General features: G+C 34.0%; 1 protein-coding gene across 1 annotated transcript in view; it reads right to left on the bottom strand.

Annotated features, from left to right (window-relative positions):
* LOC132716462 (uncharacterized) overlaps positions 1-13,201 on the bottom strand; it is a 28,618-nt gene extending 15,417 nt beyond the window's left edge. Inside the window, exons 1-6 of the mRNA XM_060699745.1 lie at positions 13,048-13,201; positions 8,983-9,892; positions 8,472-8,640; positions 7,368-7,505; positions 4,952-5,062; positions 3,254-3,457 (exon numbers count right to left, since the gene is read on the bottom strand). Of these exons, the coding sequence (XP_060555728.1) occupies positions 3,254-3,457; positions 4,952-5,062; positions 7,368-7,505; positions 8,472-8,640; positions 8,983-9,879 (1,519 nt within the window). The 5' untranslated portion in view covers positions 9,880-9,892; positions 13,048-13,201. The remainder of the gene's footprint in view (positions 1-3,253; positions 3,458-4,951; positions 5,063-7,367; positions 7,506-8,471; positions 8,641-8,982; positions 9,893-13,047) is intronic.
* Between the last annotated feature and the right edge of the window lie 2,013 nt (positions 13,202-15,214).

The following is a 15,214-nucleotide window of genomic DNA, read 5'->3' on the forward strand; positions in this document are numbered from 1 at the left end:
CACTTTAAATTTAAGCAGATTAAGAGCATAAGGGTGTAAACTTAAAGTGGCAATATCTACTAAATCTTGATAACTTCATATTGAAAGAATAAATTTTGTAAATTTCTGATTTCTAAAGAAGATGGCAGTCAAGTAGACTTCATTGTTAAACCTGTCAAAAAACGTAGGGATGCTGCCCCCTTCTGTTTGGGGGTTTGAAGGGGGCGGAGTCCCCCTCATCGCCAAGAAAATTTTGGACTTGTGAGAGGCTTAAAATGACCCCAGGTCGATCATAAGGTAACATGTAACCAACGCTGAAAAGCCTTTGACTCTATCTCAATCCCTTGAGAAGTTGCAGCACTTGAAATAAATTTTATGGAAAAAATTGAGGCAAAATAGTGCATTTTTTGGCAAATTTGAGATGCTCCCCTCATTGCCATGGTAAACAGTAAAATTTAAGACTGAGCATGTCGTTACAAATGCAATGGTCCAGTCAACATTTGTGCCAAGTTTGATTAGTATTGAAGCATTTTTCATAGTTTCATAGCAGTTTGAACTTGTAAGAGGAGGCTTTTCAGTGAAAATGGCCATTTTTCACAATATGCTCACGGGGGAAAGGGGTAAAGGATGTTTAATTTTAACGCACATAAATAGAAATTATTTCTGCTTTTTCTCTCTCCAGATAAGATCATGACAATATGAACCAAGAGGGCCATGATGGCCCTGAGTCGCTCACCAGAAACAACTGCTTTTTCAGTGTTGGAAATTATCCATTGTCAATATTATCTAATATTAATTTGAGCATAGACTATGTTTAAACAAAAAATTTCAGAAATGCCATGACCTGGCGCATTTAAACTTTAGCTTAAACAGGGCCAATCAAATTAATATGAGCAAACTTGATAAAAGACTACCTAAGAATGCTACAGACAAAGTTTGGTTATTATCCATCAATTAGTTTTGTAGAAAATAATAGACGTTTAAAGGTATTTCTATTTTTTAGCTTTAGCGACCCCTAAAAGGGGCCAATCAAATTAATATGAGCAACTTGATAAAAGACTACCAAAGCATGTTACAGACAAAGTTTGGTGATCATCCATCAATTAGTTCTGTAGTAGAAGATAATTAACGGGTTTTCTGTTTTTACCCCTACAGACCCCTATAAGGGGCCAATCAAATTAATATGAGCAAACTTAATAAAAGACTGCCTAAGAATGCTACAAAGTTTAATGATCATCCATCAATTAGTTTTGTAGCATTAGAGGCTTAAAGGTATTTCTATTTTAAACTTTAGCGGCCCTAAAAGGGGCCAATCAAATTAATATGAGCAAACTCGATAAAAGACTACCCAAGAATGCTACAAAGTTTGGTGATTATCCATCAATTAGTTCTGTTGTGGAAGATGTATAAAGGTTTTTCATTTTTTAGTTCTGTTGACCCCTAAAAGGGGCCATTTGAAATGACATGAGCAAATTCAAGTGTGACTGTCACAAGGATGCTACAGCCCAAATATGAAGTAAATCTGCCAAGCAGTTTCAGAGAAGAAGACTATTGTTGATGCATGAGGACGGACGCTGGAGCATCCCCCTTTGATACTTTTGATACTTATAGCTCACCCTGAATCTTCTGTTCTGGTGAGCTAACAATGTGACAGTACAATTTTTTGTGCGGCACTACACACTTTAGTATGAATAACTTCGGTCCGTGTTTTTTTTGTTTTTTTTCTGAGCACTTTTCTGATGTGTTACAGTGTATAAAGCAAGGTGTACAATACAAATTTCTAAATTGGAGGGAAAAAGAACATCTTATACATTGAGCATTTTACCTGTTTCATAAGATTTTCCTGGTGCAAAAGATATAAACAATTCTTATTATTCTCACATTGATGTTAAAATAACAAAAATGTTGTGGAAATATGATATTAACTGACTAAAAAAAATTAAAATGTTCTGGAAAAAAATGAATTTTAATGGACAGTTATATTACAGATTGATACTTTCACTGTGAAATAATCAAAATATAATTTCACTGTGGAAAAGTTAAAAGTTATATTTGAATGAGAATGAAAATATTCTAGTTAAAAAAATAAATGATGTTTTGTCCATAGTAAAATGTATATTTTGCATGAAAGCATATAAATATTTGTAAGCATCATGTTACATTGTAACCAGTTTTGAGTCAATTTTAGAGACTTAATTTTTCAATATTTAAATTGTAACTTCATGATTTGATAACTAAATGAAGGACAGCTATGACAAAAGAGCTGTCAGTAGGACAGCAACGCTCGACTATTCTTAGTGCTTGATAGTAAAAAAATGCTTGATACAGTTACCTCCTCCTGTTTACAGGTTGGGGTCATGATGGTGAACAAGTGTGCAAAGTTTCAAAGCCATATGTCAATGGACTTTGAAAATATTTGAACTATTACAAAAACTTTAACATAAATTCTAAGTCAAAAAAGGGGCATAATTCTGTCAAAATGCTTGATAGAGTTACCTCCTCCTGTCTACAGGTTGGGGTCATGATGGTGAACAAGTGTGCAAAGTTTCAAAGCCATATGTCAATGGACTTTGAAAATATTTGAACTATTACAAAAACTTTAACATAAGTGGTTACGCCGACACCGACGCTCGGGTGACTGCAATAGCTCTACTTATTCTTATCGAATAGTCGAGCTAAAAATTACTTCAAGCCATCAAATAAATACATGCTGTGTTAAAGGCACATCAAGCCTCAGAAATAAATATTGGCTCTTTCTGTAGAAAGGGCATACTTGTACTTTATTATGTTGTAATAATTGATTTAGAACATTTTAGATGCTCATCACAAGAAGATAATAGCATGGAATGTTAAATAAGTTTTGATAAAGGTAGCAAACTGCAAACAAAGTGGTCTTTGGACTTCTATACAAAATACTATATTTTTCTGTATGCTTTTGCCAAAACCCAAAGGATGCAAAATATGACAACGTCATTTTGTCAATAAGTAACATATATAAAGTCATATATCAAACAGGAAATCAAATTTTGAAATATGAAAATGTTACCATTTTTTAGGCTTAATGTGCCTTTAAGTTTGGTTTATAGATTCAAACAGAGAACGGGGGCTTTCAACAACATGAATAGCTTAAAAACTTTCACCCATGCATTAAAAATATTAAAAATTTTGCCGTCATATACCAACATTTAAATCACCCTCTTGGCATAGTTACAACTATTTACTTGCCAGTGTTTAATGCATTACTATAAGCTAAAACATAAAAACATAAATATACCTATTTTCTTGTATTTTTCAACAACTGTTTTCTTTAATGCATCTCTGAGTGTCCATAATGCACCATTGCATGCTTTCTTGATTTTCTCATTTTCCGAGGATTTCAAATCTACTAGTAAATCAACAACCCCGAGCTCCGGTTTTCCGGTAATAAGTGACTGGTTATCTTCGTCAAAACACAGCGCCCATAGCGCAGAAACACTCTCTACAAAAGTAAAAGTTGTGATTTATATTTCAAATAACAACATATTTATATCATATATAAATTTGTTAAAATCAGTGGCGTTATTGAAGTTAAGGCCTTTATAATTGTTGTTGTTTTTTTTTGGTTTGATTTAACATCAAATAGGTCATATGGCTTTCCAGCTTCACTGGTGAAGGAAGACCCGGGCAGGTGCCCGTCTGTAAATAACTTCAAAGTCACAAGTCACAAACAGGCACTTAAATAGAACCACAGACGTTCTGTAAGCTTTCTCACATGAGGATTCCAAAGATGCTGGAGTGGTTTGAACCTACAGTGGTGAGAGGCCAGTCTTTAAAGTTGTGACTAAAGACAGGAATAAAATCAGACTCGTAGAATGATTGTGATGACTCCATGACCAAGTGATTAAGTCAATAACTACCATTCACTACCCTCTCAACCCCAAAAGGAGTTTTAATTCTTTTTTTTTTTTAGAAAGCTATAGAGCTGACCATCTTGTGCTTAAATGACCTAAACCAAAGAAAGTTTAATAAGTGAATGCTTGTGGCTTTTGACAGGGGAGGTTATTACAGTCAAATGTTAAGACTACATTTAAAATGCAAACTGAACTGACTTGTGTAAATATACAAGCTTAGCTTAGTCGGTAGAGCTGTAGAATGGTGTTCAAATGGTCCTGGGTTGAGACGAGTCTGGGTCCACTATTTTCTCACCATAAATTTTGTCTCACCCTGTGACACATGTAACAGGACTAGTAAAGTGAGCTAAGGTGAACTTTATGCACTGTAAAAAAATTCAGAGGCAAGGTCCATGTAGGTCTATGAAATGACAGTAAATGTAAGATTCTCTTTATCACATTATAATAAATCCAGACAAGGCCATAAATTTGTGAGATTTATGTTTGACAGGACTTTTATTTTAAACATGTGAAGATGCAAAGAAAAATTAAAGGTTATACAAAGTCATGTACAGTTTTTGTCCGATTCAAACCTTTATAATGGCTTAGAGCTACTATCCTAGACATTGTAGTTTTGAGCCCTATTTTAAATAAAATGTAATCAAAAGATAAAATTTCACCACAGACTTGTATATATATATATGGGACAAGATGATTAATACATGCCTTGTTAGACAAAAGTAAACCATCTAAGTAAAGTATTTGAGATGTTTATCCTACTTTAATTTTAATCGGTTGCAATGTTTTACTTTGTGTTATATCTGTATAAAATAAAACAAGCTACAGTTATGTCATGGAAAATGCACACTTTACTCCTATGCATATTTTATACCTGTAAACAAATGTGTTGATTTTTTATAGACCCATTTTGTGTGGGAGAGTAGCTATGTTATCATGACATTTCGTTGCCTTGATCTTTTTGAAGGTCTCGTTGACTTTGAGATAATGAGAGTCGACTGTATTACACAGAAAACAAATAAATTCATAGGATAACAAAATTTCAAAACTCTTTACCATTCTTTTCTGCCTGTTCAAAAACTTACCAAATTGTTCACCATCATCGCCAATCTTGGCCATCTCCACAAGTAATTCAAGAGCTCCAAGATCTACCAGAGTCTTCATATTAGCATCATTTCTTGCCAGTAACTTGACAGCTGGTATAGAAATGTAACATGGAACCATAACAATTGCTGTTATATTTAGATTTTGTTATTTTTTTAGTCACAATATTTAATGAAATAAGACAGCTTTTTTCAAACCCCTGACTAGAATATATCTTCCCCACATCACTTTCACTTTTACCTTTAATGAATTTTTACTACTTTTTTTTTCTTACATTTGTTAAAACTTGCTATAATAGTGCTCTTATTATTCTTTAATGCAACAAAACATCATTAAATTTTAATAAGAGTAAAAATACAATACAAAGTCTGCACAACAAATTGTAGAAAAATTCCTTTATACTAGTAGCTACCTTGACCATACACACATATTTCATGATTCTATGGGCTGCAAAAAGCTAGTTATATTATCTTCACAATTGTTTGGGAATTTTCATTAATAGAATCAAAATTTCCAATAGTTTTGTCAATTTGGAAAAGACCTATATTGGTAAATATTCTATGCAATAAAATCACAGAACACTACAGTAAATACCCAGACAACCAGATCTTCACTTAAACCGAATCCCTAGTAAACCAGACTTTTTGAAAGGTCTCGAATTCTTTCCTTCTTCTTACATTGTATAAAAATCTTCGTTAAACCATATAAAAAGCCTACTTAAGATTATGCACAAAAATTCAAAAAGCCTACTTAAGATGATGCACAGAAATTCAACAAGAGGGCCATGATGGCCCTGAGGTCGCTCACCTGTATATAGCCCCCCCCCCCCACACCCATAAGAAGATGTTTCATGCTAAACATCTAAGCTCTAGCTCATTGGGCTTTTAAAAGAAGATTTTTTAAAGTTTTTACTATACACATAATTATAGTTAAAAACAATGACACCCCTTGGGCGGGGCCAGTTTTGACCCCAGGGCTTTTATTTGAACAAACTTTGTTGACACTAACTAGAAGATGTGTCATGCTTAATATCTAAACTCTAGCTATTTGGGTTTATTCAAAGAAGATTTTAAGTTTTTGCTATACACATATAAGGAAAATCAATGACCCCCGGGGCGGGCCAATTTTGACCCCAGGGCTTTTATTTGAACAAACTTGGTAGACACCTATTAGAACATGTTTGATGCTAAATATCTTAGCTCTAGCTCTTTGAGTTCTTTAAAAGAAGATTTTTAAGTTTTTACTATGTGAATATAAGGAAAATCAATGACCCCCTGGGGCGGGGCCAATTTTGACCCGAAGGCTTTTATTTGAACAAACTTGGTAGACACCCATAAGAAGATGTTTCATGCTAATTATCTAAGCTCTAGCTCATTGGGCTTTTTAAAAGAAGATTTTTTTAAGTTTTTACTATACACATATAGTTAAAAACAATGACACCCCTGGGGCAGGGCCAGTTTTGACCCCAGGGCTTTTATTTGAACAAACTTTGTAGACACTTACTAGAAGATGTTTCATGCTTAATATCTAAACTCTAGGTATTTGGGTTATTTCAAAGAAGATTTTTTTAAGTTTTTGCTATACACATATAAGGAAAATCAATGACCCCCGGGGCGGGGCCAATTTTGACCCCAGGTCTTTTATTTGAACAAACTTTGTAGACACTCACTAGAAGATGTTTCATGCTTAATATCTTAACTCTAGCTATTTGGGATTTTTCAAAGAAGATTTTTTAAGTTTTTGCTATACACATATAAGGAAAATCAATGACCCCCGGATCGGGCCAATTTTGACCCCAGGGCTTTTATTTGAACAAACTTGGTAGACACCTATTAGAATATGTTTCATGCTAAATATCTTAGCTCTAGCTCTTAGTGTTTTTTAAAAGAAGATTTTTAAGTTTTTACTTTATAAATAAAGGGAAAATCAATGACCCTTTGGCAGCGCATATTTTGACCCCAGGGCTTTTATTTAAACAAACTTGGTAGACACCCAATAGAAGATGTTTCATGCTTAATATCTAAGCTCTAGCTCTTAGGGTTTTTTAAAAGAAGATTTTTAAAGTTTTTTCTTTCGGTTGCCATGGCAACCAGAGTTCTGCATGGAATTAAATTCTCTGAACAATTTTTAAAGGATACCACCAAAGGAACATTCCTGTGAAGTTTGGATGAAATTGGCCTCGTGGTTTATGAGGAGATGTCATTTAAAGTAAAAGTTTACGGACGATGGACGGACGACGGACGGACTACGGACGCCGGACGAAAAGCGATCACAAAAGCTCACCCTGTCACTTTGTGACAGGTGAGCTAAAAAGCCTACTGAAGATAATGCACAAAAATTCAAGAGAATTTATCAATTGTTTACAGAAATTTTTCCTTGCATAAAAAAAGAACTTACTGAAAACAGATTCTTGACAGGACCATCCTTTACATCTTCGCATTTTATCTTTCATCCCTTTCCTGATACAGTCTAACAATATCATTACAATCTCCTTGTTACTGTTGATGACATCACATTCTTCTTCATTGATTAAACCTACAATATATATATATTATATTTGCAATTACCGAAATGAAACAAAAAATGAAAGACCATTACCCAACTCAATCCCCCACAAACATCTTTTATTCCTTTAACAAGTGGGAAGCAGTTGTTTCCATGAGCAGGAAACTTTTCACTCAATGGTCAGAACTGGTTTTTTGCAGGAACATGCATTTATATAAATATATATATACAGTTAAACTTCCTAGCAAGGTCCCAGCAAAATCCCTATATAATATACATTGTTCTTTCACAGAGCCCTCTGCTTTTAAACGAACAATGTTCGACTGTATTAGCAATTTCTAAAATAAAACAAACACAGATCAACATCCCCTAAAACAAGAGGCAAGCCCTTAATTCTGTCAATTTGTTGCTTAGTAATGGTTGGTTCCAGGAACAGATTTGAGATTGTTTCAATATACATGTACCTTATAGCTTCCAACACAATCAAAATAATACAATTAATTTGTATACACTTAACTAAAACAAATCAGTTACAAATAGCAAGGACCACACTCTTTCTTATTACAATAAGCAGAAACACTGATAGAGGCTTTAATTGTATCTAGTTTTTCAATCAATGGGTCATGGTCATACATTTGTATTTGAATGACTCAAAGATTATTGGCCTGAATATTATAGTAATAGCAATATTCTAAAGTACAAAAAAGACCATAAAGATCATTTAAAATGGTACATCATATTAAATTGAGGTATTATGATGCTGCTGTTTAACATGCCATTTCATTCATATATTATTCAGATCAGTGCATAAGCAATTCTAATGATATCAAGGGTCCATTCCCCTTTCTGGCACTGAAAGTCAGAATTTGAAAAAGTATTGTCAACACCAATGCCGACAAGAGGGTCATGTTGACAATACTTCCACTTTTTTTCTTCAAAAGTAGAACTAAAAGTTCTGGTTATGGTTTCAGAAAAGAACACATTTAGATCACATACCTGCCAAACTGGCCAATGCATTCAATGCATACATTTCGTTGGGTGACTTGAGATAGGGTTTCAAACAAGAGATCATGTCAGCATCACGCAACTTTGATATATTGGATTCTCTCATGGACATATTGTGAACAATACTTAGAGAATGTTTCATCAACTTTTCCTCAATTCCCTGAATAAAAAAAAACAATTCTTCAAGCTGTCCGGTTAAACATTGTATATGCTGTAAACTATGTCAAGTAAATTATTGAAATAACAGAGGGTATATTTACCTGTCTTGATCTGTGGATTTATGAAATCAAAATTATAACTTTGTTTATTCCTATGAGCTGTTTTGTTTTTTTAATATGTTGATTATCTCTCCAGTGGTTTTGGAGGAAAAATAACTTGAAGAAATTGTAGTTAACAATTAACAACAAACAAAAACAAATCCACTTAAATAAAATGAGTATTGGAACAGTGTTGTGAAAAAATCAACTGCATGTATTAACAAACATTTTTAAATTCCACTAACCGACAGTTTTGGTTCCCCTTCCTTTGCAAAATATTTTGGCAGTGAATCTCCTAGTATTTGTTTGAGTGTATCAAGAAATCCAGGCTCATTTGCAAGGCCAATTGCATACTCATCACAGCCATCACTAAAATTAAGCAGGGTAATAAGGCTATTTGTTAACGGTACAGTCTTACTTTTTTCCTCCTTCCCATCTTTACCGCACCACCCATTCTTGTATATTTCCATTACAATTTCACAGCTCAAATTGAAATATTTTGTTTCCATCATTAATTCTGCTATGTCTTTTCTGAATTTGTGTATATTTTCTCGAACTGTTTTTTTCAAAGCAAAGTAAATCTGATTAAATCTTATTGTGGCATTATAGATCTTGGTAACAAATGCTCCCCCGCTTTCGTGGCGAGTCTTAAGTGCCACTACCTCATTTGCTGTATCTCTCAGGTAATCAAATGTCTTCTTTCTAAATTCTTCAAGTTCTTCATCTGTCATCCATTCATTTTCAACTTTCTTCTCTCCATTTTCAGCCTCTCCCTTGTCCTTACTATTCTCTGTCCCAGCATCTTTGTCATCACCATTTTCTTTCTGCTTGTTGGACGTTGACATGGTAACAGAAGGTGCTGGAGGAGGAGCTACAATATCATTTAAAGTAGGTGCTTCAATTTGGTCACCAGGAGGCGGAGCTAAAATATTGTTGGAAGGAGGAGCTTCAATAGGGTCACAAGGAGGAGGAGCTGAACTATTGTTGGAAGGAAGAGCTTCAATAGGATCACTTTTTAGACAGTGAGAAGAGGATTTAACTGTCTCTGTACAGTCTTCAATTTTTCTTTCAGACTTTTCTTGCTTTTCAAATGCTGTATCAATAACTTTTGTATTGCTAGTGCAAGACACTGAAGATCCCATAGAAATGTCCTTTCTGAAATATGAAGCATAAAATAATATTACAGATTATAACCAGAATTTTAAATGTAAATTTCACTTTAAAACAACAGATTTGAATATGGAAAAAAAAACAGCAGACATTTTTGACTAATAATCACCCAACCCCTTTCCCTTATTGGAGAAAATCCCTTAGATATTTCAAATTACATTTGTATTTGACAAGTTAATGAAATCATGCAGTTATATAATATATAAACACTTCATGTTGAAATAACATTTTCAAGTAAATGTTTTCCTTTTGTCAAATGCAAACGTTGTATTTAATCTCCAAATTGTTTTTTCACAAATGATGTTGTTGTTCTGTTTTGTTTTGTTTTTTGTTTTTCTTTTTTTTTGGGGGGGGGGGGGGTTTACGTCACATCAACACAGTTTAGGTCATAATTATTGCGACATTCCAGCTTTTACTGGTGAAGGAAGACCTCAGGTGCCCTTCCATGCATCATTTCAGGCACAAACGGGCACCTGAGTAGAACCACCAACGTTCCATAAGCTAGCTGGATAGCTTCCTCACATGAAAGAATCCAAAGTCCCTGTCGGGATTCAAACCCACAGCGGTGAGGGGCAAGTGGTTTGAAGTCAACGACCTTAACCACTCGGACACAAATGATATCAATACCTTGAAAATTAAACACTACAGACTTAATACTCTTTACAATTTCAAGGAAAATGGCACCTGTCTTTCACAATTAAGTTAGGTACTCCTGAGACCTTTTACAATTAGGGGAAGGGATAATGATGCACTTTACCAGTATGTAGAAATATACTGGTTTCTGAAACTAGTATGCTTAAAAAAGCTATGGCTAATCACTTGCAAATTTGTAAGGCTATTCATTTTTTTGTAAATCTGTTTCATATCTGGGGCTACTGGCCCAAAAAACCCACTTAAATTGATTCAATCAAAAATGCCCGCCATATTTTGATCATAGTCAATGATCATCATCATCAATGTACTGGTATTTCAGTGTTTTTATTCTTTATATAACTACTACCCTAAAACGGTACTACATGTTTTCAATAGAAAATAGACATTAAAATTCCCAATTTTCAATGTTTAAATTGCCAAAATGGCTGTTCAAAATTTCCACAAGGCCAAGTGATTTCTCTGAAATCATTTAAATCCAACATATTCATATAAATTATCACTCAATAGTTCTACCTGGACAGTGGAAGCTGTTAGCTATCTTTATTCATGATGACTAATCTTATTTGTAGCTGAAAAAATGCATAAAAATAAATTCCCAATTTAAGTAAAAAGAACGCATTTTTTCCCAATCAGTCTGGTACTGGCACCATTCCCAAAGTAGAGAAAAACTAGAAAATGTGTCCATAAGCCACGGGTGCCCCCACCGCGCCACTGTTCTGTCAATCTTATGACCCTAGGTCAAATATTTTTTGAAAACAAAAAACCTGTTACTAAGTAAAGGGCAAGAACTTTACAAACACTGAATAAATCCACAAGCAAACCCAAAGTTGAAAATTGCAAATTTATACTACTGTAAGTCAAGGGCAATAACTCTAACAAAACTGAAAAAAATCCACATGCAAAGTTCCAGGTGCATAGCTTCACAGTGATGTGAATCATTATTCCTGTAATTTAGTGATGTTGATCATTATTCCTGTAAAGTTGGTTGATTCTAACTCAAGCACTCTAGCACTCGAGGAACAGATAACAACATAATGAAACAGTTTTTACTAAGTCAAGGGAAATAACTCTACAAATACTGGATAAATCCACAAGCGAAACCCCAGGTGCAAAACTAAATATGCTGAGCAACCTTCCCATAAGGTTTAATGACTCTATGTCAAAGCCTTTTTGAGTTACATGCGACACAAGTTGAAAATTGCAAAATTTTACTAGGTCAAGGGCAATAACTCTAAAAATACTAAAAATATCCAGACGAAATAACCCAGGTGCACAACTACACATGCTGATCAACATTCCTGTAAAGTTTCATGACTCTAGGTCAAATACTTTTTTGAGTTACGTGCGACACAAAAGAAAACGGAGGGAAGGACGGACAGAAGGAAGGACAAGGGTAAATCTAAATGCCCGCCACTAAAGTGGGGGCACAAAAATGCTGTATTTAAAGTGCATTCTACCCAAAAAAGCACTTGTTGGGAATGCTATCTTTGTTTATCACATAAACTAGTCGGTGTAGGAGTGTAATAATGCCATTAAATAAAAACAATATTGCACTTTTGTTATAACATTTTAACATAGCCTTAAAGCCTACTAATATATTAGTGTTACACAAATTAAACTTACATTACAGGGGTGCCAATACAAAAAGACAATTTTAAACTGAAAACTGTTCTAATTCTTTTTGCATGTACGTAATAATTAAACAGAAATTTTTTTCCTATGCGAATTAAAATGCCCATGCAATCCAATATGGAGTTTTGTGGACCTATTCTCCCTCTGCAAAGCTTGCTGGTGGTTGCCTAAAATGTTGTTTTACAGGCTTTGCATTCCCAGAATCTATGTTATTATATTATTATGTAAATTTCATATTACTGGAGTTACCAATGTTGAATTTACCTTTGGTGCAAACACTGGAGTTTAATTAGCAGTTGCACCAACTGAACTTGTTGGTCTTCATCAAGTTTACAACGAAAGTTACACCTCTCAATACTGTGGTGGCATTATGGTATTTTTTTGATAATTAAAATAAATAACTATCAACAATTTCTGGCATTTAAACCATAGAAAAATATTTATTAATTAATTAATACCTGCGCATACACAAGATCGATGGTATGAATGGGAAGTTTATAAAAACTGAAACCCGACATCTAAGTTTTTGTAAAAATTGAGACCCGGCATGTAAACTATGCCTAAATTAAAGACACATAAAAAGTTATTGGGATGAATAGATGATGAAATGGGAATGATAAATAGGATATGGTGGCTTGCATATCAAACTGTAAAGAATTATAACACAAAAGTAGCAAGACATTACACAAGATATATACAAATATGGGGACAAAATGATATATTTAACAGTGTTTAATGATATTCGTAATAAAACAAATATCGACCAGATGACAATCACACCAATTTACCAGTTTACAGGGTATCCTAATGATGTATCGATATATTTAATGAAAATAAAACCATGAACAACTTACTGCGAATTCTTTCACGGGAAATAATTAGGGCTTCATTAGTAAAGAATATTTATTGATATAGATACGTGCATATATAAACCTGACAAGCTTTATTCATTCGGAAACAGAGCATGACAACTTTTGAAGAGCATCTTGCATGTCTGGTTACCATTTGTAAACATGTAAACAGTGGAATGGTTCTCCATTTAAATCAGTTAACTTCAGGTGAGAATACAAAATGCTTGAAACTTAGAACTAGTCTGATCAATCCAGGTTGAACATAACTAATTTCTTTCCTTTTTCGATAAAATGTTGAGAGAAGGCTTCGAGGTAACAAATCTATATTTTGCCATACAAGACCTGTGACACTTAGTCAATGGATATTTTAAATACATATTTTTCTCGTTCCTAAATTAATAGTGTTTTGATAATTTTAATATATTGAGTATCAGAAAAAAGACAAAAACCAACATTTATTATCAAAAATCAAAAATAATTTATAGATAATTTGCTTGTTTCATATTTCATTATGTTGGTCTCCTTTAATGATATCTACAGGTACCTTACCTTCTCCATCCCGACATCCACCATGTATTTTCTATTTTTTTTCATTTTTATGTTTCTTTGAATGCCTTATCTATAAAAGAAGGATCTGCAATAATTGTATTATCTTAGATGTATTGCCTTTTTAAGATTCATATGTTATAGAGAATACATGGTTAATGTCGGGATGGAAAAGGTTTATCCGGTGAGCGAGAAAGTTTATCTTGGCGAGCTTTAGCGAGCCAAGATTCACTTTCGCAGCGAACCGGATAAACCTTCTCTATTGATCTTACATCAACCATGTATTTGATTTATCCTGCTTTTAATCATGTTTTAAGAATAATTAAATGGTTTCATTCTTACTTTTCCCCGATAAAATAGCATCTCTATATAGTTTTGTTTTGCTGCTAACCATGTGACGTCATCATATGACGTAATGACTGGAGATTGAATTAAGTTTATCCGGCCACAGACACTTGGAGTATAGACCCCGCCCTTCTCCGCCCCTGAATGTAACAAAGTAAAAGTATTATCTATTACAAGAATAAGTTTTAAATTTTTGCTTATATTAGTATGAGACGGTTAAGTGTCTAACACGTGAACAAGTTTCAACCGAATTTCATAACGTTTTAAAAAAGTCAATTTTTTTACCAACGCTTCAATTTCCTGTGTGTATGAATTGAAATTATGATATTTTAGGGACTTTTTTAAACGTTGTCAAAATAGCGGAAAACAAGTTTTATGTTCAAGACATGTGACCAGGTCGTAATAATATGCAAAAATATTTGGACGTACGGTTTGCACGATAAAAATACACAAGGTGTATACAAGTGCGGATCAAGGAGGGGAGCCACGCACATAACCCCAAGTGTCTGTGTATCCGGCAAGGCTTTTTGCACACGTAATTTATTCTTTATGTCTACCTGCCTGCTGGCATTCAACAATCTAATAACCAGTATATTTTCTAAAGCTTGATGAAAAAGAGAAAGCTACATGTAGATGACAGATATGTTCCAGCACCTTAATCATTGCATACTAGACCTCAATTGTACAGATGCTAGATTATTTTTTTCATTTTTACAAGATTTACAATGATCATGAATGCAGGTTGCTATGCAAATAAAAAATAACCCCTTCCCGAACACCACGCCATGGTTATCCCCTGAGCTACAGGTTATTTACAGCAATGTCATACTATTTTGAATTCCCATTCTTTTCTATAACTTATATTGCGGTAACATTACCCCGTCAGGGGACCTACTTCCATGTCTCACTCTACAGGTTTATCTCCGTCCACTAGCCCCACCCCTACAGTTTCTTTATCTTCTATGATCAATTCTTTTCTATCTCCACCCGACCCACCTCACCTCTACACTTTCTTCTTTTATCCCTTCTTAACAATATTGTTTTCATCTTTTTGCAATATGTTTTCAAACACGCATACATCTTCCATTAAAAATGTACTTACGGGCACAGATATAATTGTTAATTTAGCAGCTTACAACCTTTTGAATTTTAGTTGAGTTGCATCCCCTTGACTATAGTTTCAAAGGCGCGAATAAAATGTGTGCACGTGAGAAAATTTAAATTATTTTTGTTTCTTTGCAGGAGCAATAATTGCAGCAACAACGATGAGTTGATTATA

This window comes from Ruditapes philippinarum, unplaced genomic scaffold (genome assembly GCF_026571515.1).
Source record: "Ruditapes philippinarum isolate M1 unplaced genomic scaffold, ASM2657151v2 ctg937_1_1_1_1, whole genome shotgun sequence".
In the NCBI taxonomy this organism is placed as follows: domain Eukaryota; kingdom Metazoa; phylum Mollusca; class Bivalvia; order Venerida; family Veneridae; genus Ruditapes; species Ruditapes philippinarum.